The sequence below is a fragment of the Culex pipiens genome, chromosome 2 (assembly GCF_016801865.2).
Source record: "Culex pipiens pallens isolate TS chromosome 2, TS_CPP_V2, whole genome shotgun sequence".
Taxonomy (NCBI): Eukaryota; Metazoa; Arthropoda; class Insecta; order Diptera; family Culicidae; genus Culex; species Culex pipiens.
The window spans coordinates 185152479-185174353 of NC_068938.1; the positions used below are offsets into that span (position 1 = coordinate 185152479).

A 21875-nucleotide genomic window follows, 5' to 3' on the forward strand; every position below is an offset into this window, starting at 1 on the left:
TTGAAATTTTTGAAATTTTTGAAATTTTTGAAATTTTTGAAATTTTTGAAATTTTTGAAATTTTTGAAATTTTTGAAATTTTTGAAATTTTTGAAATTTTTGAAATTTTTAAAATTTTTGAAATTTTTGAAATTTTTAAAATTTTTGAAATTTTTGAAATTTTTGAAATTTTTGAAATTTTTGAAATTTTTGAAATTTTTAAAATTTTTGAAATTTTTGAAATTTTTAAAATTTTTGAAATTTTTGAAATTTTTGAAATTTTTGAAATTTTTGAAATTTTTGAAATTTTTGAAATTTTTGAAATTTTTGAAATTTTTGAAATTTTTGAAATTTTTGAAATTTTTTGAATTTTTGAAATTTTTTGATTTTTTTTTTTAAATAAAACAATTATAATATTAATTTTAACTACCCTATTTCTTTACCAACCCTATTGCGGATATCCGAAATATGTAACAAAGAAGAAGAAGTAGCTCCACCCTCAAAAAGCAGCACTACGTGCTGCATACTTTCAGGGGTTCTATTGCTGAACCGGCAGAAACGCCTGCAAGTATGCAGATCGTTACCAATTTAAGGAGGGCGTTATGTTGGCAAATAGCGTTTACAATGTAATCGTTTTTGTTGCAAATGTGAACGGACGACGGATCGATAACATTTGTAAACGAAATCTAGAGCAAATTGTTTACAATGTAAACGGATCCGCTGACAGGATTTCTTTCCGTGTAGGGTCTGTATTTTCAGAACTACAAGCATATGGAGCCAAGTCCAATTCAAAACATGGTTCCGAAATTTGTTCGCATCAGTATCACCACCTAGCGTGGATGCCTGAAGTTACTACACTGTTAACTTTGAATATTAGACAAGATAATGTTGTATAACACACGCTACAGGTCACGCGCACTAATCTGTTTTTGAACAAGTGGCATAATTTTTGAATTGACCGTTACTACTGGTTTATTTTTGTTTTCAACTTACCCTAGCGTAAACGAGTTGCATACATTGTGTAAATATGTAAACAGTCTCCTTAAATAGGGTTGGCGGTAATTGATATGAAAAATTACGTATGTTTATAAATTAAAATTTCTAAAATTCTTTGGGAGGGATAATGCGTGTTACAAGTTTTTCTTATCTTTCCGTAAAATAAATGTTTCGGTGTTTCTCAACAGATGGCCAGTTGGCCTGGCTTCAGCCCCAGTCAGACCTGGTGGCTTTTTTCGAGTCAAGATTTGTCTGTTCCGTCGGGGAAGTGAACATTGGTTCAGACCTAATCTAGATCGTTAGCTTAGTCCAGGTGTAGGAGTCGTCCATGGGTCCTTCCTCGGTGGAGTCGCTGGTAGGCAGTTGGACTCACAACCCAAAGGTCATCAATTCGAATCCTATCGAGTGGAATGCATCAACCACCATACGGTAGATTAAGTAACGTTTTACCATTCGTTAACATGTTGAAGTAGTTATTGACAAGTTATTGATATACTGATTAAACATATTGACATATAAGTTGTATCAGCATTCGTCATATACAAAGTCTGATACAAATTATACTTTCCCATAATTTCGCTACCGGTTAGCGGGTATTGGATTGGACCACACACACACACACACACACACACACACACACACACACACACACACACACACACACACACACACACACACACACACACACACACACACACACACACACACACACACACACACACACACACACACACACACACACACCCGGCAATTTTGGGAAAGGTCGGTTTCTCTTGACAACGTTGGCGAGCCGGATTTTTTTTTATTTGGCCACTGTTTGACGGATTTCTTGGCTGTATTTTGCAAGCGGAATCGGTCCACCGGTGGACAGATTTCTTTTCAGGAGGAAAACAATGTCCACTGGGGAACCAGTTCTCTTGCCAATTTACAGCTATTCTTGAACGCCCAACTGTTGTAAGCCAACATCACGTGCATGATGAAATTACATGCTATTCCCCTTTACATTCATAATAAAATTATGTTGCAAAAGTATTCAAGAAAAAACGAACCGACTTACGGTAGTTGTACTGTATACTGTTTACAAACATTATACGAGGCTTTTTTGACGTTATACCACTGTGGCGTACACGGTCAGCAGCGAACGGGCAAAACAGGCAACAAATGGGAAATCAAAGTGAGACCAGGAAAAAAAATCGCTTTTGTTCGAGCTTGCCTCTATATGCTACAAGGCTGATTTATTTGGCCGGTGTTAAGAATCGCAATAAGGTTACTTTTTAATAAATATTCAATGTTAATGACTGCTAAAAATTAATTTATATAATTTATTTTGTTATTGTAGATTACATTTCTTATGCATTTTCTGTCTTCTCAAATGACCCTTTCCTTGACCCTTCAAACCATGATGTTTCCGCGCTTTATTCCTGTCTTCAACTGAAACCACGTGCAACTTCCGACGATTTGTCAGCAACTGTTTCGATTTGATTGTTCTAGTTTCATTTACGCGAAAAATAGTCTTCAGTTTGTTCTTGTTGGTCCCAAAGTAGAACCTATCCCTAAAATTGCCAACGCAGTTCCTCAGTCGCCCGATGAGATTTCCCAGATCAAAGTGACAAACTGTAAGAATAAAGTTTAGTATGGACACGATTGCACTGATTTGATAAGTGTACTTTACCTTCCGATTTGTTCAACACAACCGCTTCAATCCACGAAAAGTGCGGCTCTACCTTAGTAGCAACGAATGTGCCGTACTTCCCGCCACATTCGAATCCCTCCGAGTTTACACCGTAGATGAACGGAATGAAGCCCTGCGTCGGTGTGCTCACGTAGTTTGACACGTGGCCACCGGGTTCGTACTGGCAGACTCCTGGGATGACGTCAACGGAGTTCTCCGAGCAGAGCTGGTCCTTTCCACAGAACTGGTCATCAATCAGTTTTGAAGATATTATCAACCGTTGGTAGGAATCGGCAGTTGGATCAGTAGCAGCAACAAAAACCTCAGAAGTATCGAGAGTTGGTTGATTCCAAAGACAGGCCGGAAGAACGGTTCGGTCGTTCAGCTCGTGACTCAAGTATTTCTCCAGCGTGATCAACGCGATATCGTTCTCTAGAGGATCTTCCTGGAACTCGGGATGTCGAATGACTTCTTGCACCTTTACGATATTGTCGTGGATGGACACGTGGGTTGGAGCTTTGGTGCAAGAAACACACTGCGCAGAGGTCAACACGTGACGGTAGTCGATTAAAGTTCCCCCACATCCGGTTGGAGTGTCACCTCGCAGCAGAGTTGTCCTACAACTGGGAGACAACTTCTGGACCTGCACGGGGCTTCTGAAGTCCTTGAAGTATTCTCTACAGACGGATCTCCTAGCGCACTGCAGCTGGTTGAAGTTGGACTTGGTCACGGACTGTACCCAGCTGATGTACTGGGATACTTTGGTGTACAATCCAACGGAACCTTCACCGCATCCTGTTCCAAGCGAAGTGATCCCAACTACAAACGGGATTAACTTGTCTACATCGGATAAGTACACCACCAATGGACCACCAGAATCTCCTTCGCAAGCATCTTGAGACGATCCCACCGTACAGAACTGTTGATCGGCGATACCCTGTGGAAGTCTCCGGTTTGGGAGCAATCTGCTCGCACAGGTTCCCGAGTCGATCACCCTCATAGTTGTGGCCTTCCTCAACACTGAACTCGGTTCTGCTGCATAAGCCACCGCTCCGAATCCCATCAGGGTCATCGTGTAGTCCGGATTGGATGCCGCAGTCCACAGACAGGCCGTACAAACGTACGGCGAAGCTCTGGCACTCTGCGACAACTCGATCAACCCGATGTCACTGTACGCTTTGGACGGTCGAAATTCCGGATGACGGGTAAACGTTTTGATCTTGATCTGCTGTGCGTTCTGATCGTTTGAAGGTCCCTTCAAGTCAACATCACCTAGCCGTACTGTGTCCGGTTGAACGGACAAATCATCGAACGCACAGTGAGCCGCTGTCAGGACAAAGTTCAGCGTGATCAACGTTCCTCCACACTTGTACTTAACGGTTTTATCCGATCCTGTCCAGCCGATTGCGGCCTGAAAAGTGTTAGAACTTATACAGAGAGAACTCACATAACAGACAAGATTCATACAAAGAAGTTGAACTCGCCAACGGTAGCCGGTTCTCCGTTGTAGACGCCAGTGAATTCATCGTTCTGAAGCACTGTGGAGAAGAACCGCTCGCGACAGTCCTGCAAGCTGTTCCGACGGTAGTAGTCCGGCGGAGGTTCGTCCACAAACAGCGGCGCTTGGGGGTTTGGATGGAAAACTGAGAAAAGAGTTATTTTCGTGGGTGGATCTGCACCGTACTGCGCAGCACTACCGTTGCACCCGGATGCACTGACGCCGACGAGAAGCGCCGGCAAAAGATTCCAGCAATGCATATAGTGCATTCTTGGCACACTTTAGTTGAACTGAACCGCCACCAAGTCACAAGGTCAATGAAATGTAGCAAGGGTGTAGACATGGCGAAATGTTAGCTTCTCTGATTGGGCAACGGTGTTTGGGGGCTTTCGGCACGTGCACTGATAACCAGAAAGGTACACTGAAAGTTATTTTTATTTATTAGAGAAAAAGCTGTTCTAGAACAGTTTAGTTACAGTTTGACGAAGCATGATGCTAGGAATATTCCACTCATCACGATGAATACTACTCTGTCGAGCATTTTGGCGAAATCGCGCCACTTTAGGTCCTTCTGGTGCAGGGATCCGTAGTGCTGAAAGAAGTTTGAACTCGCTAATCGGTTCATGGGAAAAAGATTCGTACTCACCGATCCACCATCCAGTCTCAGCACGAACCGCAGGTGGGGATAGCTCACCAACCGCGCAAGCCACGAGTCCGGAGCCATTTTGGGGCCATACTTCCGTAGCCACTTATCGAGTACGAAAAGCAGTACGCAGATCCAGGAACAGTACAGCGTGCAACGGAAGAAGATGACTGTAAAATTTGTTGATTGAATAGTTTGTTGAAAGTACCGCAAATCGATACTTACAAATTTTGGGATTCGACAGCTGGGGTACGAACGCGGACATCTGGAGAAAGGTTCCGATCAGCAAGATGACTCCGAGGGAGTTGGCAAAGATTCGCATGATTCCTTCCATCCAGAAGGACACCAGGATCATCACGTTGGTCACTGAAAGCGGATATTCGTTGAGCATCTCTTCTGTTAACCTTGTCGAAAGAACTCACTGAAATACGGAGCATACAGCACCGTATCGTAGAACTCGTTGTTTCGCTTTATGTGCAACCTTAGCACAACTTCCGGTCGTGGACTTCCGTCGTTGAACAGGAAAATTCCCTCCTCGTTCAGATTCTCGTGCTTGGTGATGCGTTCCACGATCCAGTCCGACTGAATCAAGTTGGGATGCATGCTCTGGAAGATCGGTAACATTTCAACACTCGGTTCCAGCGGACCAAAAAACGTCTTACCACAGCATCCGAGAGGAATCGCAACGGTGTTGAGGCAAGGTCCGCGCTGAACGCCACATCGCACGTGTTCGTTTCATATGGCCAATCGTCTGAGGAACTCAGGGCACAGAAGGTATCCGTTGTAATTTCGCGCGACACCCACTCGTACTGGCCGTCGTACGTCACGGTGAAATGATCCGTTCCAATAAGCTCGGTCAGCTGGTAGTCCTTCTCGCTGAAAATGACGAAATTGTTGAGTAGAATGCTAGGACTGAAGTCTCAATTCATGTAGCGCTCGTACTCCTTAACGTTGATGGCTGGCGCCCAAAGCATGGCAGAAAAGTTGATGACCTTGGTGATGTTGCTGTGCTCCTTCGGCTCCCAGCAGGATCGATTATCCCGCCAGGACAGTCGGAACATGAGTCGCGTTTCCAGTTGGTTCTTCCACGAATCGTACGCAATCCGCGTGAATACCAGCTTCTGCATCTCGATCGGTGTCTCCCAGTCGGGCGCTTGGAATGAAGCGTTCATCTGGAGCGCATAGATCAGCTTATCCTTTGGTGTCATGTGGCCCGTGGGATCGTACACCTCCAGCTCGGTCACGGTTTCATCCTCTGTTTCACAGTCGTAGAACCATTTGGCCTGCGTTGAACCCCACGAGCTGAAGCTTAAGTAACGCACACTAGTCACGTTCTTATCGGTTGCTGAAATAAGCGGCAGATCTTGACCTTCAATGCCCACTTCGATAAGTCCCTCCGTTGTAAGCCTTATGCGTAACGGCAGTGGGTCAATCGGCGACAGAACGTTCTTCGTAGTCTTCGTCTTGAGAGGGTTCTTCTTGCGCTGCCGTCTTATCTCGGTAAACATGTTGCCTCCGGCGCCGACCACTAAGACAAGAGTTCACAGTGAGCAAAAAGTGCATACCAGATAGAGAGGGGGGTTTCCTTGGGAAACGCCCACGTGGCCGCTGCAGTTACTAACCTATTTCATAGACTTGAGCTTCCGGTATAACGGAATCGATATCCGAAAGAAGAATGTGGGCATCTTTGGACGCAACCACAAACAGCCGAAGATTCACGATCGTTTCGTTGTCCAGATTATGGTTATCAAGCTCGGTTAGCTTGAAGAATGCGTCGTAGTTGTATCCATTCACCGCGTTAAACTGCTTGCACTTGTCCAAATCTGTAATAGACTTCTCGTCAATTTGAACTTGAAGACCTTCGCAAAACCTTACCTGCGTAAGTGACATTGTACTTGCTCTCGGCTGATCCAACTGCAAGCAGACGAAACAGAGCCAGAATGGCTAGCGGCCACATTGCAACCTTTGCTAAGTTGGTTGACTTGGAACGCTCCACGAGTGCGCTGGACAAGATGTTTTTCGAAAGAGGTTTGATAAAAGACTGAGAGCATAACGTTCTAGCATGAGATTTATGCTGCTAGGGGCTTTTGTGAGAACTGTGAGAAACGCGATAAGGGATTCCTCCAGTACAGTTGGACGTCATTTTAAGCACAATTAAAACAAATAAAATTGACATTTATTCAAATTGTCTAACAGACTATCGAGGCCAATAAAACCACTACAGTAGTTGTTCGGTAACTGGGCGTTGTTTAACTGGGCTGCTTTTTAACTGGGCGCTCGATAACTGGGCCGTAGCCCAGTTAAAAAGAGGACAAACTTCAAAAAACCAAACAAACCGAAATGACCGAGGGGTTAATCGATGCAAACATCGTGTTCAATAAATAAAAATCGTTATTCAAACTTTTATTTGATTTCAAGTCACAATAAAAGAAATATGAAATGTTAGCATTGTAAATAAATTTAAGTAACCTTTATTTTTATATTTCATCAAGAAAATATTATGCATCAGTGGTCCCCTCGTTATTTTTCGTTCAGCCCAATTAGCGAGCAGCATTCGGTGACTGAGCTACGTTCTCAGCTCAGTTACCGAACAAATACTGTATTTACAATTTATAAGTCAAAGTAGTTATGTCACAGACATAACCGGAATGGCGTAGACTACGTAAAGTTTTGAGATGTGGACATAGAGTTTTATATATATTTATTTTGAAGAATTAGCTAGATACTTGAAATACATTAACGGAATAAGATCGTAAATGGGAGATGGACCCCCCAACAAGACAGAACTTACACACTCTAGTCAACTCAATCGGACCGCAACTGCCATGTAACCATACTTTGAATGTGTTGGTAAATCTTTGACTAGAAAGCCTTATTTAAACAATGGAAACATCGAATGGAGGAGAGAAGAATTAAAAACGATTTCTTCGCGAACCGAATGAAAGTTTGGTAGCATAATGTGGGGGAGAGAGAGGGGTTGGGGGGGAGCAGCCTCAGAAAGCTGTGCAATCCGTCACCCCCGAAGACCAACACTAGTTCCTGAACGGCATTTCACCGACTCATCACGGGTGGGACGAGAGACGGGGAGTGAGGCAACTCCGAAGAGTTGGGAAGTCTTCAGCCCCTTCCTGATTGTTTCACAACCACGGCTTGACCCACGAGAGGCAACTGTTCGGCGAGAAGGCAGCCCCGGGTGGGACGAGGGACGGGGGGTGAGGCAACTCCGAAGAGTTGGGAAATCCTCACCCCCTACCACGAAAGATCCAAACGGTCCGGCCATCGAGAGGCAACTGGCTGACGGTGACGACGAGAAGGCGATGCGCGCTTCTTTTGCAGTTCTGGTCCCTCTCTTTCCTGCTGCTGCTGCCGGTCCGACGTCTGAGACGTGAATGATGGTCTGAAATCTGGCGCAGTTTCTTATATATGTTTTCGGCTCGCTACTTCCCCTCCTTTTTCGCGACCGGTACCGGTCGCGCTGCTTGTGTGATTTTCCCCTCAAAATAGGTACTTGACCTTCCCGTCCGTGAGTGGGAAGCGCTCATTTTGCTTGCAAAATCTCTGCATTTTGAAAACATTTTAAAACATTGAGTTGTTACAATAGTTAAACTATTTTGCCAACATTGAAAATTTAATAGCAAATTGCTGAATAATTTTCGAATCGAATGGAACCAAAATCGTGCCGATTCGATTTGAGGGAAGGAAGATATAAGCGATTGACGGATGACGCAATATTCCAGGGCCTTCGGCCCGGGTTTTTTGGAATGGCACCCCAGTACCTTCGACAAAGACGTAAGTCTACGTCAAAATCACTCTTTTTTATTCGACATTCAAATCAGCCTAAACTTGCTCAGCGTTCCATCGCGTTCCCGTTTCCGAAATTCCTCGTACATCTTCAGCACGAACCGATCCAGCTCGAACTGCTCCCGTTGTCTGCGTTGCATGACAAACTTCATCTCGTCCTGGACCTCGTCCTGCAGCACTTCCTCGGGAATCTCGTGGATGTAAAAGTCCTTCCGGACTACGTTTTCACTTGGAGATTCTATGAAAAAACGGTCACATCAAACACTTTGTTTTCAAGATAAAAACTTAAATTCACCTCTAACTGTTCGAAACGGATCCCGTTGTTGATTGTAGTAGAACGGAAAACCTTGCGGACGCAGCTCCACCAGTTTCAAGAAACACAACCCACAGGTAAGCCACAGCCAAACACGTGTCATTTTTTCAAAACTCTCCACACTTCACGTCAGATGATGTTCAACGATTGATGGTCCAACTTGAACTGCGACCCAGCGCCCAATTTGGTGAGAGCTTTATCTTGGGCGTTCGTTTCCGAAGCGAAAAACAGTCGTCTCGTAAGGTCCCAAACAACGATGATTTGTCGAATAGGCCTCTGCTTCAAGGGGGTCACGAATTGGGCGAACGTTATTGGGTCGTATTTGCATTTTTGTTTTTCGGTTTGTGAAACATCTTATCTTAGTAAGGGAAGAGTGATTTGCATAAAGCTACACGTTCGATAGGTCAATCTCGAAAGAAGTCGAAGTAAAGTTGTAACACGAGGAATTGTGGCACGTGCAGTTCCATAGAAAACATGTGTGGCAGCCATTTAATCATTATCATCGCCAGTCGATGCTGCTGAAAACTGTTTGCATGTTTGCCCAGCACTCATATTTTTAAAGTCATCGTAGTCATGCGAGAAACTGTCAACCGCAATGAGTTTGGAAACTTTCCCTTGAAGGGTTAGGACTGTAGTTTTGGAGAGTTCGTGGTTTGAGCTTCCGTTTGAGTTGCACTTAGAAATGGAAGTGTACTTCAATAGCAATCTATTTTAAAATTTAATTTTGCTTGACTCTGATACTCAAAAGGTTCAATAACTAAATAACCTATCCGCAGTAACTTTTCTAATTCATAAATTACTTTTTTTTTAAATGTTTTTTTTTTATAGTTGCAGGTTATTAACATTGCTGAAATCGTTAAATCGATCGGATTTTCTATCTCAAGGTTCAGATTGTTGAATTTTTATGTAAAGACAAACTAACCATTGCAAAGTTTAAAACAATAAAAGGGCTGAATCCGTAGAGAATTGCTTGATTTGATATAATATGATTCTCTATAATTTCAAAAGATTTCACATACAACCCGAATGATTTTTAGAAATATTGTAGTTTATGCAACAAGTTGCAAAAAGAAGATTTTTTTCGGCATTTGCAAAAAGAAGATTTTTTTCGGATTTTTTTTGATGAATTCGATGAGTGATGAAAAAATTTAGTTTTGCATCGAGTTCCATACAACTTTTTTTGTGATTCCGAAAAAAAACATTCTTTGAATGGAATTGTAAGTGAAATGTCCATTTAATACTCAAACAGAAAAGTGAAATGTCCATGTATTTAGTCAATCAACCGTTTAAATCAAAACAATTTTGAAAAGCATCACTTTTCGAAACAAGTGTTGAAAAGTTCAACTTTTCAACATCCATTTCAGTGCTGGCAAGTAGAACTTTTCAGCATTTGTTTTGAAAAGTGCTTCTATTCGATTTTATTATTTTTGGTAGAGAAAAGTAGGCTGTTTTGTCGTTCGAGAATGACAGGAAAAGTAACTAGTATCACGACGGAATGGAGCACCCACCTTCGAGCAGTTTTGACAGTTCGCTCCATAAGAAATACATTGTAGAAAAAAGCAAAACTGTTCGACGGCGGGTGCTCCATTGCAAAAATCTAGAGATTTTTTTTAAGGTCCTATCAACAAAATTTTGCTTTTTGTTTTTATTGAAACCGTCTTGAGTCTTGGGTATTCAAAAACACCCAGCCCCCTGGCACCACTGTTAATGCCTAGAACGTTCGACAGTCACCAAAACCTCGAAGAGCCCACGCATTAGTATGTGTGAAGAGCCCACCATAAACAATGCATTGGATAGAGTTTGAGCATTAGTATGTGTGAAGAGCCCATCATAAACAAAGCTTTGGATGAAGTAGTATTGGTGTCTTTTGATTGTTTACATAAAAATAGGGAAAAGGCGCGCCTAATCAAAAAATAATAATTTTGTGATAACATTATTACAAAATTTGGTTCAAGTGGTCACGCGAGTGGTCCTGTGTATCTTGGGCATATTTCCGGACGTTTATCGTGTGTGTATGAGGCCGGAAACCAAGGAGCTCTTGAATCGGCCGTCTGGCTGGTGCAGCCGGAGAAGCAGAGTAAAATTTTACCTCTTCCGAAAACCGGTACCGGTCGGGTTCCTGTTTTTTTCTGAGCAAGAATCCGACCGAAAGCTGCTCTGTATCTAGGAACCAAATTAAAGGAAAAATCCGAATCGACCGGGAATCGACAATTGTTCATCCCCCACTTTGTTTATTTTTCAAAATCTGACAGTAGACACCTTCGTTTTCTTCTTTGTTTTCTTGGTGTTCGTCATCGAATATTTTGGTTTCATAAACATGGTGGCAGTGACAGAGGGCTGAAAACACCCAAAAAGCAAAGAATGAAAATTTTGTTTATCCAGATTTTTAAGCGAAGATGGCGTTCGAATGGTGAACGCCCGAAATGTCAAAATCACGCAGTGGTACCAAAATTACGAAAAAAGTGTGCCATGGCATGACAGCCATACTTTTTTTTCTAATGTTGGTGCTACTGCGCGATTTTGACAATTCGGGCGTTCACAATTCGAACGCCATCTTCGCTTAAAAACCTGGATAGGACCTTTTTTAAAAAAAACTCTAGAAATGTTGTTTACATGAAACTGAGCTAAAAACAATACACATTTAAATCCAGAACAACCTCAGTGCAACTTCAAAGGAATACTTTTACAAAAAATTACGAAATGTTTTCAAATTCTTAGTTAAACTGGTTATATAAATAGTGATTTTTTTTGCATGTATTCATGTTGATTTTCACACTTGATTCATGCGCTATCAATATTTACATTTCGCAATTTTTATAAACATATTTTTTGGCCGATGCAATTTTTTTTTGAAGTTTATGTCCCTCGACTCTGACCAAAGACAAGGGAGAGGAGGGGGCAAAAAAAAAATAAAAAGTTAAAAATTAAAATTACAAGCCACGGTTTTAAAATTTGAATGAAGAAAGTGTTTAAAAATGCAATATACATCAATTTTGTTTTGCGTGAAAAAACATTTTTGCGGTGCTGTAGATTGGAGTTTCATAAAAATCCAAAATATTTTTAATAGAGCCCAAACATGGTAAAAATGATTATCAATGCAGAAAAATGCATTTTTGATTGTTTTCAGTTATTAAGATCTTGAAAAAAAAATTCCCCGATTTTTCGGACCAATTTTGAAGAACAACATAAACTTTGAAAAATATTTGCAACGCCTTTACTTAAATCAAAATGAACTAAAAAGATCTGTTGCAGGAATTTATGCCCAACTAATTGAAAGTTGTTGAAAAGGCATATTAATTTTTGTCAGCGTTTATTTATATTTGATTTCGCACACCAATTTATAATATAGCATTTTTTTAAAGCAATACGCTGTTGAGATACAGGCTTGGAATACAATCTCTCACTTTCCCATAATCATTATTGTTCATTCTGCAGCAAACTTCTCTACTGAAATCATAACTATGAATCATTACTATCGCATAAAAAATTCTTATTTCGGCGATAAAACGTGAGACGTTGACGCAATCTTAGAATATTTTTCCCAAACATAGTACACAAGCATAATTTAGTTCTTTTAAAGCATTCTACAGAGTCACATCGCTAGGGCAATAAAAAAAACCTGTTATTTTTAAATAGAATAATGAAGCTACACGAGCTAACGATAGTACTGATTGTTCTGATTTTTTCAACAAACTTGATAAATGGATCAATTAATAAGGATAATTCAAGCAGAATCGTTGACAGAGTTGAGCCCAACTTCTTCAAAGATGATTCATCCAGTCATAATAATTTCATCAATCGTTTGGAGACAAGCATAACAATTGAGGTAGAAAGTGACTCCCAACACATTGTTCTACCATGCGCTGCAGATCGAATCGCTGGGTTAACCAATTTGACGTGGATGAAAAACATGAATCCGATATATCCCAGTGGAACTAACTATGCGTACGAAAATTCTTCACTGAAAATTATGAGAGTAAACAAATCGGACAGTGCAGATTACAGTTGTAAAGTGTGCAACAATGTGGGATGTGTTAGTTCAGTTGTAACATTGCGTGTGTATTACAAAATCGGTGATAACTCTATGATCAACACTACCGTGAATATTCACGATTCGGTTGTATTTTTCTGTTCCCTGCAGTACCACAGGAATGCCGATTTTGAGTATCAATTCTTCAAATCGGGCTTTTCGGAAGTGATGCCTCTAATGAACTATTTGAACTTGACGAAAGTTCGGAACACTGAAAATAACGTACTGAAATTGGAAAGTGTATCCTTGGAAGACACGGGTTGGTACGTCTGTGTTGTAATCCTCGAAGAAGATGAAGTTGAAAGTGGAAATAAGGTGGTTGCCTATAAAAGTGCTTTTCTGCAAGTGCGCGGCAGTCCTTTGGAATCTAGCTTTTTAAACCTGAAGTTTGGGGCGGTTTATTTAGGACTGGTTGTTCTTCTTGTAGTTGCAATAATATGGTCAAGTTTTGTAATCAGTAAAAATCAACAGAACAAGAGGGTTAAGGCAGAAACGGGAGACTCGCCATGTGAACCCTGTGATAGTTTGGAAATGACCCACGTTCAATCCGAGTGGCGAGGATCGATGATAACCATTGATTACCGGTATACTTCAACTCCAACACTAGATTACGAGTTCCCGATTGATTGGGATTGGAACCTCCAACGAAACGGTGTAGTCTTGGGCACGTTGTTAGGTGAGGGGGCATTCGGAATGGTTTTGTTAGCCGAAATGAAACAGGATGAGGAAACCTCAACACCAGTGGCGGTCAAGATGCTAAAGGAGGGTCATACAGATGATGATTTTAAGAATTTAGTCAATGAATTGGAAATTATGAAAACGATTGGTAAACATCCAAACATAATTAGTTTGCTGGGATGTTGCATAGAAGACGGACCACTCTACGTTATCGTTGAATACGCCCGTCATGGGAATCTTAAGGATTTCCTGAAGAGTCATCGCTTCGAAGGAGATTGTGGCAATACTATGAAAAACGTCATTAATACTTATCAACTGATTACATTCGCTTCCCAAATTGCCTTCGGAATGGAGCATCTAGAATCAATCAACGTCATTCATCGAGATTTGGCTGCGCGAAACATTCTGATCGGCGAGAGACACATCATGAAGATATCGGACTTTGGATTAGCTTTGAGCAGTTACAGCCAGATATCCAGAGGGAAACTTCCGATGCGATGGATGGCTCCGGAATCGTTGGAATACCGTTTGTTCAGCTCTAAATCGGACGTTTGGTCGTACGGAGTACTCTGCTGGGAGATCATGACTCTCGGCGGGAGTCCGTTGCAGTTCCTGAACACTTGGGAAAGCGTGCTTGAACATTTGCAACAAGGAAATCGACTGAAGCAGCCGCCAGAGTGTCCTGATAAGGTGTATCGTGTTATGGAGGAATGTTGGCAATCTAATCCCAGTCACCGTCCAACGTTTAGTTACATTTTACAACAACTGGAGTATTATGCTGAGAATCAAATGGGTGATAGGATGCTGAAAACTATTCCAAATGAATATGAGTTTTTGTAAAAAAAATTAATATAAAATCTGCAGAAAATTTACTCGGACTTCAATTTTTAATTTGATTAAATAAAAATACTCTCCAACATTCAACAACCTTTATTACGTCCTCTTAAGTTCAGTCTACCGAAAGTGTCAACCCCACAGCTAAATCGGTTCCGGTAGCGTCCCATCGCGGTACCGAATCCAGTACTCTTGCAGTCGCTGCACCCAAACGGACCAGTATTTCTTCAGCTTCGTCTGGTTGATGAGGTGCACGTGGGCCGGATTACCGCCGGTGTACGCCACAAATACGGCCCCGCTGGCAATATCCAGCCCGGTCAGTTCCGGATCGGCTCGCAGCGCTCCCAGATAGGCGCACAGCTGAACCGGAGCATCGTACGTAGCGGACAGCGATGGCTTCTGGTTCTCCGAAGTCTTCCACTCGATGATGTGGAGTTTGTTGCTAAAAATAAAACCCATTTTGACAAACTTTCATCGTTTACTAGTGTTACAAACATTACTCAAGAGACGAAACGCAGTCCACAACTCCGTTGTAGTGCAAAAACGGATGGTAAATCTTCCTCTCAATGATCCTCGCAGGGCGTTCAATCCTCCCTAGCTGTCCACTGATACTGGCCCACAATTCTTTAGCCCTCGCCAACCGGTCCTCGTCCACGTCCTCCTCGTTCAGCCAGCTTTCCAAGCAGGAATGAAAGTTACTCCCACGTTCCAGGGTAGCCCTCTGCAGCTCCGCAAAGCCATCCTCTCCAAGTTGGGCAATTTTGGACGCCTTCCAGTTCAGCAGTGCTTGTCGTGCACCCTCGGACATGGTGGCACTCAAGATCTTGCCCACCGATGGACACCGGTACTGGTCCGATTCGAACTGTTCGTGTCGTTTCCACGTCCGTTCGAGTTTACCGGAGCTGGACGGAGTTAGCGGAAAGGTCAGCATGGATCTCAGTTCGACATCCTCGAATGGAATTGGCGATCCATAAGTTACACTCGTGAGCAGTTCTCTGAGATTTCGGTCATTCGATTTTTTTTGTATTTTTTAATCCGGCTGAAATTTTTTTGGTGCCTTCGGTATGCCCAAAGAAGCCATTTTGCATCATTAGTTTGTCCATATAATTTTCCATACAAATTTGGCAGCTGTCCATACAAAAATGATATGTGAAAATTCAAAAATCTGTATCTTTTGAAGGAATTTTTTGATCGATTTGGTGTCTTCGGCAAAGTTGTAGGTATGGATATGGACTACACTGAAAAAAAATGATACACGGTAAAAAATTTTTTGGTGATTTTTTAATTAACTTTTTGTCACAAAAACTTGATTTGCAAAAAAACACTATTTTTAATTTTTTTTATTTTTTGATATGTTTTAGAGGACATAAAATGCCAACTTTTCAGAAGTTTCCAGAATGGGCAAAAAATCTTTGACCGAGTTATGATTTTTTGAATCAATACAGATTTTTTCGAAAAATCGAAATATTGGTCGCAAAAATTTTTCAACTTCATTTTTCGATGTAAAATCGAATTTGCAATCAAAAAGTACTGTAGTGAATTTTTGATAAAATGCACCGTTTTCAAGTTATAACCATTTTTAGGTAACTTTTTTAAAAATAGTCGCAGTTTTTCATTTTTTTAAATTAGTGCCCATGTTTGCCCACCTTTGAAAAAAATATTTTTGAAAAGCTGAGAAAATTCTCTATATTTTGCTTTATTGAACTTTGTTGATACGACCCATAGTTGCTGAGATATTGCCATGCAAAGGTTAAAAAACAGGAAAATTGATGTTTTCTAAGTCTTACCTAAACAACCCACCATTTTCTAATGTCGATATCTCAGCAACTATAAATCCGATTCACAATGTTAAAACATGAAACATTCGTGAAATTTTCCGATCTTTTCGAAAAAAATATTTTCAAAAATTTAAAATCAAGACTAACATTTCAAACGGGCGTAATATTGAATGTTTGGCCCGTTTGAAATGTTAGTCTTGATTTTAAATTTTTGAAAGTATTTTTTTCGAAAAGATCGGAAAATTTCACGAATGTTTCATATTTTAACATTTTGAATCGGATTTGTAGTTGCTGAGATATCGACATTAGAAAATGGTGGGTTGTTTGGGTGAGACTTAGAAAACATCAATTTTCCTGTTTTTTAACCTTTGCATGGCAATATCTCAGCAACTATGGGTCGTATCAACAAAGTTCAATAAAGCAAAATATAGAGAATTTTCTCAGCTTTTCAAAAATATTTTTTTCAAAGGTGGGCAAACATGGGCACTAATTTAAAAAAATTAAAAACTGCGACTATTTTTAAAAAAGTTACCTAATAATGGTTATAACTTGAAAACGGTGCATTTTATCAAAATTTCACTAAAGTACTTTTTGATTGCAAATTCGATTTTACATCGAAAAATGAAGTTGAAAAATTTTTGTAAACAATATTTCGATTTTTTGAAAAAATCTGTATTGATTCAAAAATTCATAACTCGGTCAAAGATTTTTTGCCCATTCTGGAAACTTCTGAAAAGTTGGCATTTTATGTCCTCTAAAACATATCAAAAAATAAAAAAAATTAAAAATAGTGTTTTTTTGCAAATCAAGTTTTTGTGACAAAAAGTTAAATAAAAAATCACCAAATTTTTTTTACAGTGTATCATTTTTTTTCAGTGTAGTCCATATCCATACCTACAACTTTGCCGAAGACACCAAATCGATCAAAAAATTCCTTCAAAAGGTACAGATTTTTTAATTTTTACATATCATTTTTGTATGGACAGCTGCCAAATTTGTATGGAAAATTATATGGACAAACTAATGATGCAAAATGGCTTCTTTGGGCATACCGAAGGCACCAAAAAAGTTTCAGTCGGATTAAAAAATACAAAAATTAAAATTGAAGAAAAAAGACCGATTTCGTAGAGAATTGCTCTCGTTTGATTAGCTTTGCTACTGCTGGAGGAAGGTCGGACATGTGGAGCAGTCTTTGTCTGCAGCATCCAGAACATCTCCGAAGAGCTTTCCGAATGATCGGTTCGGGTCGATGGTTTTGTGTCATCTTTGATAACGGCGCCAAAAAGGGCCTTGTTTTCAAAGTTTAAATTTTTGATTGCGCTCGGTTTGGCAGTGACTGCATTCGGTTTGACTTTGGTCTTTTTGATGGCGGTGGCGAAATGGCGTACAATAAATGTTTTGAACATTTTTACACTTATCACATATAAATTCGTTTTGTTACAAAGCTATTGCAACTTGAGGTAATTTAACAACTGACCGGCAAATCAAACGTACAATACGAAAATGTAAACATAAGGCAGCCATGTATCAAAACATAAACAAAGCAACATCGAAAATGTCAAAAGTTTCAAGTGCTCGCCACCAGATGGCCCAATGTCTGCCCTATCAGCAAAAGATGCGAGAGTGTGATGTGATTGTTTGTGATCAAGGCTCTACTAAAAAGTCGTTTTAACTTTTATTATTACGTTTTTCGGAAAAAGTTGCGAGTTTTTGGAAGTTTACAGCACGTTATTTGAATGTAGTTTTTTGTGATATCTAGGAAAATATGAAATACTATTCAAATTTCAATGTTAAAAGCGATACTTTATTGAAAAATTAAATTAAATAAATAAAAATATTGGTGTCTACCTGTAGTTGCTACTCTGTTATTGACAAAACGATACTTTTTTGAAAAATTGACAAAGAAACATATACATAAAACAATCAATGCAATGATTCTTTTTTTAAATTTATTTTTTAAATTTCAAGTTTTGTATTAAAATTAGGTATTGAAATTTAAAAAGCATCAAGATGCTTTATACATAAAAGGTAATAAAACAATGACTTTTTGGCGGGTATTCAGGTTTTAAATGGGATTTAACCCGTAAAAAAATCTGTTTTTTTTAATGTCATTATGGAGACACTTAGGCCACTAATTTATTTTCAACATCACTGACGTGTAGGCCAGATCCTTGCGCATCTTTTGGTATATATAACATTGAAGGTTGGAGCTCGTTAAAGACCTTCAAATTTTGGCATTTTTTTGAAAAATCGGTTCAATTTTATTTTTTTTTTGTTATTTTGTTATTTAGTTATTTTGTTATTTTGTTATTTTGTTATTTTGTTATTTTGTTATTTTGTTATTTTGTTATTTTGCTATTTTGTTATTTTGTTATTTTGTTATTTTGTTATTTTGTTATTGTGTTATTTTGTTATTTTGTTATTTTGTTATTTTGTTATTTTGTTATTTTGTTATTTTGTTATTTTGTTATTTTGTTATTTTGTTATTTTGTTATTTTGTTATTTTGTTATTTTGTTATTTTGTTATTTTGTTATTTTGTTATTTTGTTATTTAGTTATTCTGTTATTTTGTTATTTTGTTATTTTGTTATTTTGTTATTTTGTTATTTTGTTATTTTGTTATTTTGTTATTTTGTTATTTTGTTATTTTGTTATTTTGTTATTTTGTTATTTTGTTATTTTGTTATTTTGTTATTTTGTTATTTTGTTATTTTGTTATTTTGTTATTTTGTTATTTTGTTATTTTGTTATTTTGTTATTTTGTTATTTTGTTATTTTGTTATTTTGTTATTTTGTTATTTTGTTATTTTTTTATTTTGTTATTTTGTTATTTTGTTATTTTGTTATTTTGTTATTTTGTTATTTTGTTATTTTGTTATTTTGTTATTTTGTTATTTTGTTATTTTGTTATTTTGTTATTTTGTTATTTTGTTATTTTGTTATTTTGTTATTTTGTTATTTTGTTATTTTGTTATTTTGTTATTTTGTTATTTTGTTATTTTGTTATTTTGTTATTTTGTTATTTTGTTATTTTGTTATTTTGTTATTTTGTTATTTTGTTATTTTGTTATTTTGTTATTTTGTTATTTTGTTATTTTGTTATTTTGTTATTTTGTTATTTTGTTATTTTGTTATTTTGTTATTTTGTTATTTTGTTATTTTGTTATTTTGTTATTTTGTTATTTTGTTATTTTGTTATTTTGTTATTTTGTTATTTTGTTATTTTGTTATTTTGTTATTTTGTTATTTTGTTATTTTGTTATTTTGTTATTTTGTTATTTTGTTATTTTGTTATTTTGTTATTTTGTTATTTTGTTATTTTGTTATATTGTTTGTTGATTAGTTTGTTTGTTGATTATTTTGTTTGTTGATTATTTTGTTTGTTGATTAGTTTGTTAGTTGGTCAGTTTATTAGTTTGTTTTGCACGTTTTTGATGTTGATATTTTTATTTATAATTAATTTGAATCTTTCCCATGTCTGGCCGGGACCGTGGTGTAGGGGTAAGCGTGATTGCCTCTCACCCAGTCGGCCTGGGTTCGATCCCAGACGGTCCCGGTGGCATTTTTCGAGACGAGATTTGTCTGATCACGCCTTCCGTCGGAAGGGAAGTAAATGTTGGTCCCGGACTAACCTAAAAAAGGTTAGGTCGTTAGCTCAGTCCAGGTGTAGGAGTCGTCTCCCTGGGTCCTGCCTCGGTGGAGTCACTGGTAGGCAGTTGGACTAACAATCCAAAGGTCGTCAGTTCGAATCCCGGGGTGGATGGAAGCTAAGGTGTAAAAAGAGGTTTGCAATTGCCTCAACAATCAAGCCTTCGAACACCTAGTTTCGAGTAGGAATCTCGCAATCGAGAACGCCAAGGCAATGCTGTAGAGCGAATAATTTGATTTGATTCCATGTCTGGCTTCTCAATTCCGCAAATATGAGAGAATACCACCCGGTTCGCTCTCTGTTTTTCTTCGATTCCTCTTTGCTCTTACCCTTCGCCCAGCGGATTCGTTTCGCACCGTTCTTCAGAGACCCTCCGCCCCGACGTTTCGGCTTCGTCCGCAGCTGTTTTAATGTTGTTTTTTTCTCCCATCATCGTTCCGTTGCGTTTCGAACCCAGACCCTTCAGTTCGGTTGCAGCCGTCGGCCGGTTCGGACGTGAGTGGCGTGTCGTTACGCTTTTCAGTTGACAGTTATTTTTGCGATAGTAAATTTTGAGTGCGTTGCATTTATGCTCGGCCGCAGCGGCTTATGCGCGTCAAGCTAAGCCGGGTTCGATCTTTGTGTGTTTTTGCGCGAGCATAACTTGGGATTACTTCTGTGTGTGATTGTGTGCGTTATTTGAATACAATGGATATATTCTTGAGCGCTGATGGTGATTTATGAGCAAATTATGCGTTTTGGCATATTTTTGCTGGAAGAGAGAGTGCGTTACCGTGTTGTGATCCATGTCCCAGTATGGATTTATGTCCACGTTTTCAATACAGAAGAAAGAATCGAGCATTAAATTTTGAACATAAATACACGCTAACGTTGCCGACGAAAGGAAGTGAATCGACTTTAATATTCCAAGCTTGTACTAACTTTAGCATTCGGAGTGTATAGTGTGAAGAGAACGAAAACAACCCAGAGCAATGGAATAGATAACAGATAGTCGGAGTCACATGTGGTTTGTGTTACTTTACAATTTCCATAAAGTTTTTTTTTCTTCTGACTGGATGGCGTCAAGAAGTGTGTTTTTTCCTCTTTTCCTGCCCGACTTCAAGTAGTTTAACAATTTAAAGTCGCAACGCGTAACCCCTCGAACCCCTCGGCGTATTCTGGTGTTTAACAAGGGATCATCATCGGCGGATGCTTTGGAATATTTCCGACCCGGGGAAGTAGCAGTAAAACGGTGCGGCAACATGTGCTGAAAATGGTAAGATTTAAAAATCGAGCGAGGGTGGCACTTTCTTGGAAGGAGGAATCCTCTTGGGGATGAGGTTTCGGAGCGCACGTGGAAGGCATGGCGTGATTTGGTTGGGATAATAAATTGGCAATTGTTTACTCGTTATGCTTTCGGGTACGTAAAGGTGAATGAATTCTGGAAATTTTGAAAAGGAGCCGGGAGTGCGATGGGTCGCACATCTGGGGCCGTCCCCTCGAAGCGAGGGTGAACAGATGTGAGACGGTATGTTGAGAGTGATAATTTAGAGTTTATGGTTTTTTTTCGCTTTTATTCTTTAATAAAGAAAATATGCCAGTCGATCTGTTATACTAAACTTAGACACCAAATTAGAGAATTTTAAATGAATATCAAATATTCATAACATTTATTCAAATTTCATTGTACACAGCCTAGACTCGATTATTCGAAGGCCTAGGAAAAAAAAAACACTTCGTATAATTAACTTGTTTTTTCTATCTTATTTTTAATTTTGATTTTTGATTATTAAATGAGAGTTCTTGTCTTGTTAATGACACTTGAAAAATTTCAATAAACAATGAGGCCGTTGCAAATATTTTTCAAAGTTTGTGACGCGTCCCTTCAAAATCGATCCAAAACATAAGGAGGCAAAAAAAAATATTTTTTCAAAAAACTTATAAGTTTTCATAAAAACAGAATTCTAATAAATTGAAAACTATTTGAAATGCGTTTTCCTGTGTTCAAAATCATATTAAGCATGT

General features: G+C 39.0%; 6 protein-coding genes across 6 annotated transcripts in view; 2 read left to right on the forward strand and 4 right to left on the reverse strand.

Annotated features, from left to right (window-relative positions):
- Positions 1 to 2576: 2576 nt before the first annotated feature.
- Positions 2577 to 4580, reverse strand: LOC120415442 (acrosin-like). The gene is made up of 2 exons (XM_052707596.1): positions 4115 to 4580; positions 2577 to 4058 (listed from the first exon to the last, which is right to left on the reverse strand). The coding sequence occupies exons 1-2, from the start codon at positions 4412 to 4414 to the stop codon at positions 2577 to 2579; spliced, it is 1782 nt and encodes a 593-aa protein (XP_052563556.1). The 5' UTR covers positions 4415 to 4580.
- Positions 4563 to 6819, reverse strand: LOC120415443 (uncharacterized). The gene is made up of 8 exons (XM_039576991.2): positions 6664 to 6819; positions 6411 to 6611; positions 5731 to 6316; positions 5451 to 5664; positions 5211 to 5394; positions 5014 to 5154; positions 4792 to 4958; positions 4563 to 4737 (listed from the first exon to the last, which is right to left on the reverse strand). Exons 1-8 carry the CDS (start codon positions 6743 to 6745, stop codon positions 4618 to 4620), a joined length of 1695 nt encoding a protein of 564 aa, XP_039432925.1. The 5' UTR covers positions 6746 to 6819; the 3' UTR covers positions 4563 to 4617.
- A 1789-nt stretch (positions 6820 to 8608) lies between these two features.
- Positions 8609 to 9006, reverse strand: LOC120415383 (uncharacterized). Its single transcript, XM_039576907.2, has 2 exons — positions 8885 to 9006; positions 8609 to 8827 (listed from the first exon to the last, which is right to left on the reverse strand). Exons 1-2 carry the CDS (start codon positions 9003 to 9005, stop codon positions 8616 to 8618), a joined length of 333 nt encoding a protein of 110 aa, XP_039432841.1. The 5' UTR covers position 9006; the 3' UTR covers positions 8609 to 8615.
- Positions 9007 to 12651: 3645 nt separating this feature from the next.
- LOC120415417 (fibroblast growth factor receptor homolog 1-like) lies at positions 12652 to 14450 on the forward strand. The gene has a single exon (XM_039576946.2). It carries the CDS (start codon positions 12804 to 12806, stop codon positions 14448 to 14450), a length of 1647 nt encoding a protein of 548 aa, XP_039432880.1. The 5' UTR covers positions 12652 to 12803.
- Positions 14451 to 14525: 75 nt separating this feature from the next.
- LOC120415372 (mitochondrial genome maintenance exonuclease 1-like) lies at positions 14526 to 15440 on the reverse strand. Its single transcript, XM_039576895.2, has 2 exons — positions 14945 to 15440; positions 14526 to 14886 (listed from the first exon to the last, which is right to left on the reverse strand). The coding sequence occupies exons 1-2, from the start codon at positions 15373 to 15375 to the stop codon at positions 14589 to 14591; spliced, it is 729 nt and encodes a 242-aa protein (XP_039432829.2). The 5' UTR covers positions 15376 to 15440; the 3' UTR covers positions 14526 to 14588.
- Positions 15441 to 20325: 4885 nt separating this feature from the next.
- Positions 20326 to 21875, forward strand: part of LOC120415359 (pro-interleukin-16-like) — a 136354-nt gene continuing 134804 nt past the window's right edge. The window contains exon 1 of the mRNA XM_039576850.2: positions 20326 to 21126. The gene's annotated coding sequence lies outside the window, so the exon portion shown is untranslated. The remainder of the gene's footprint in view (positions 21127 to 21875) is intronic.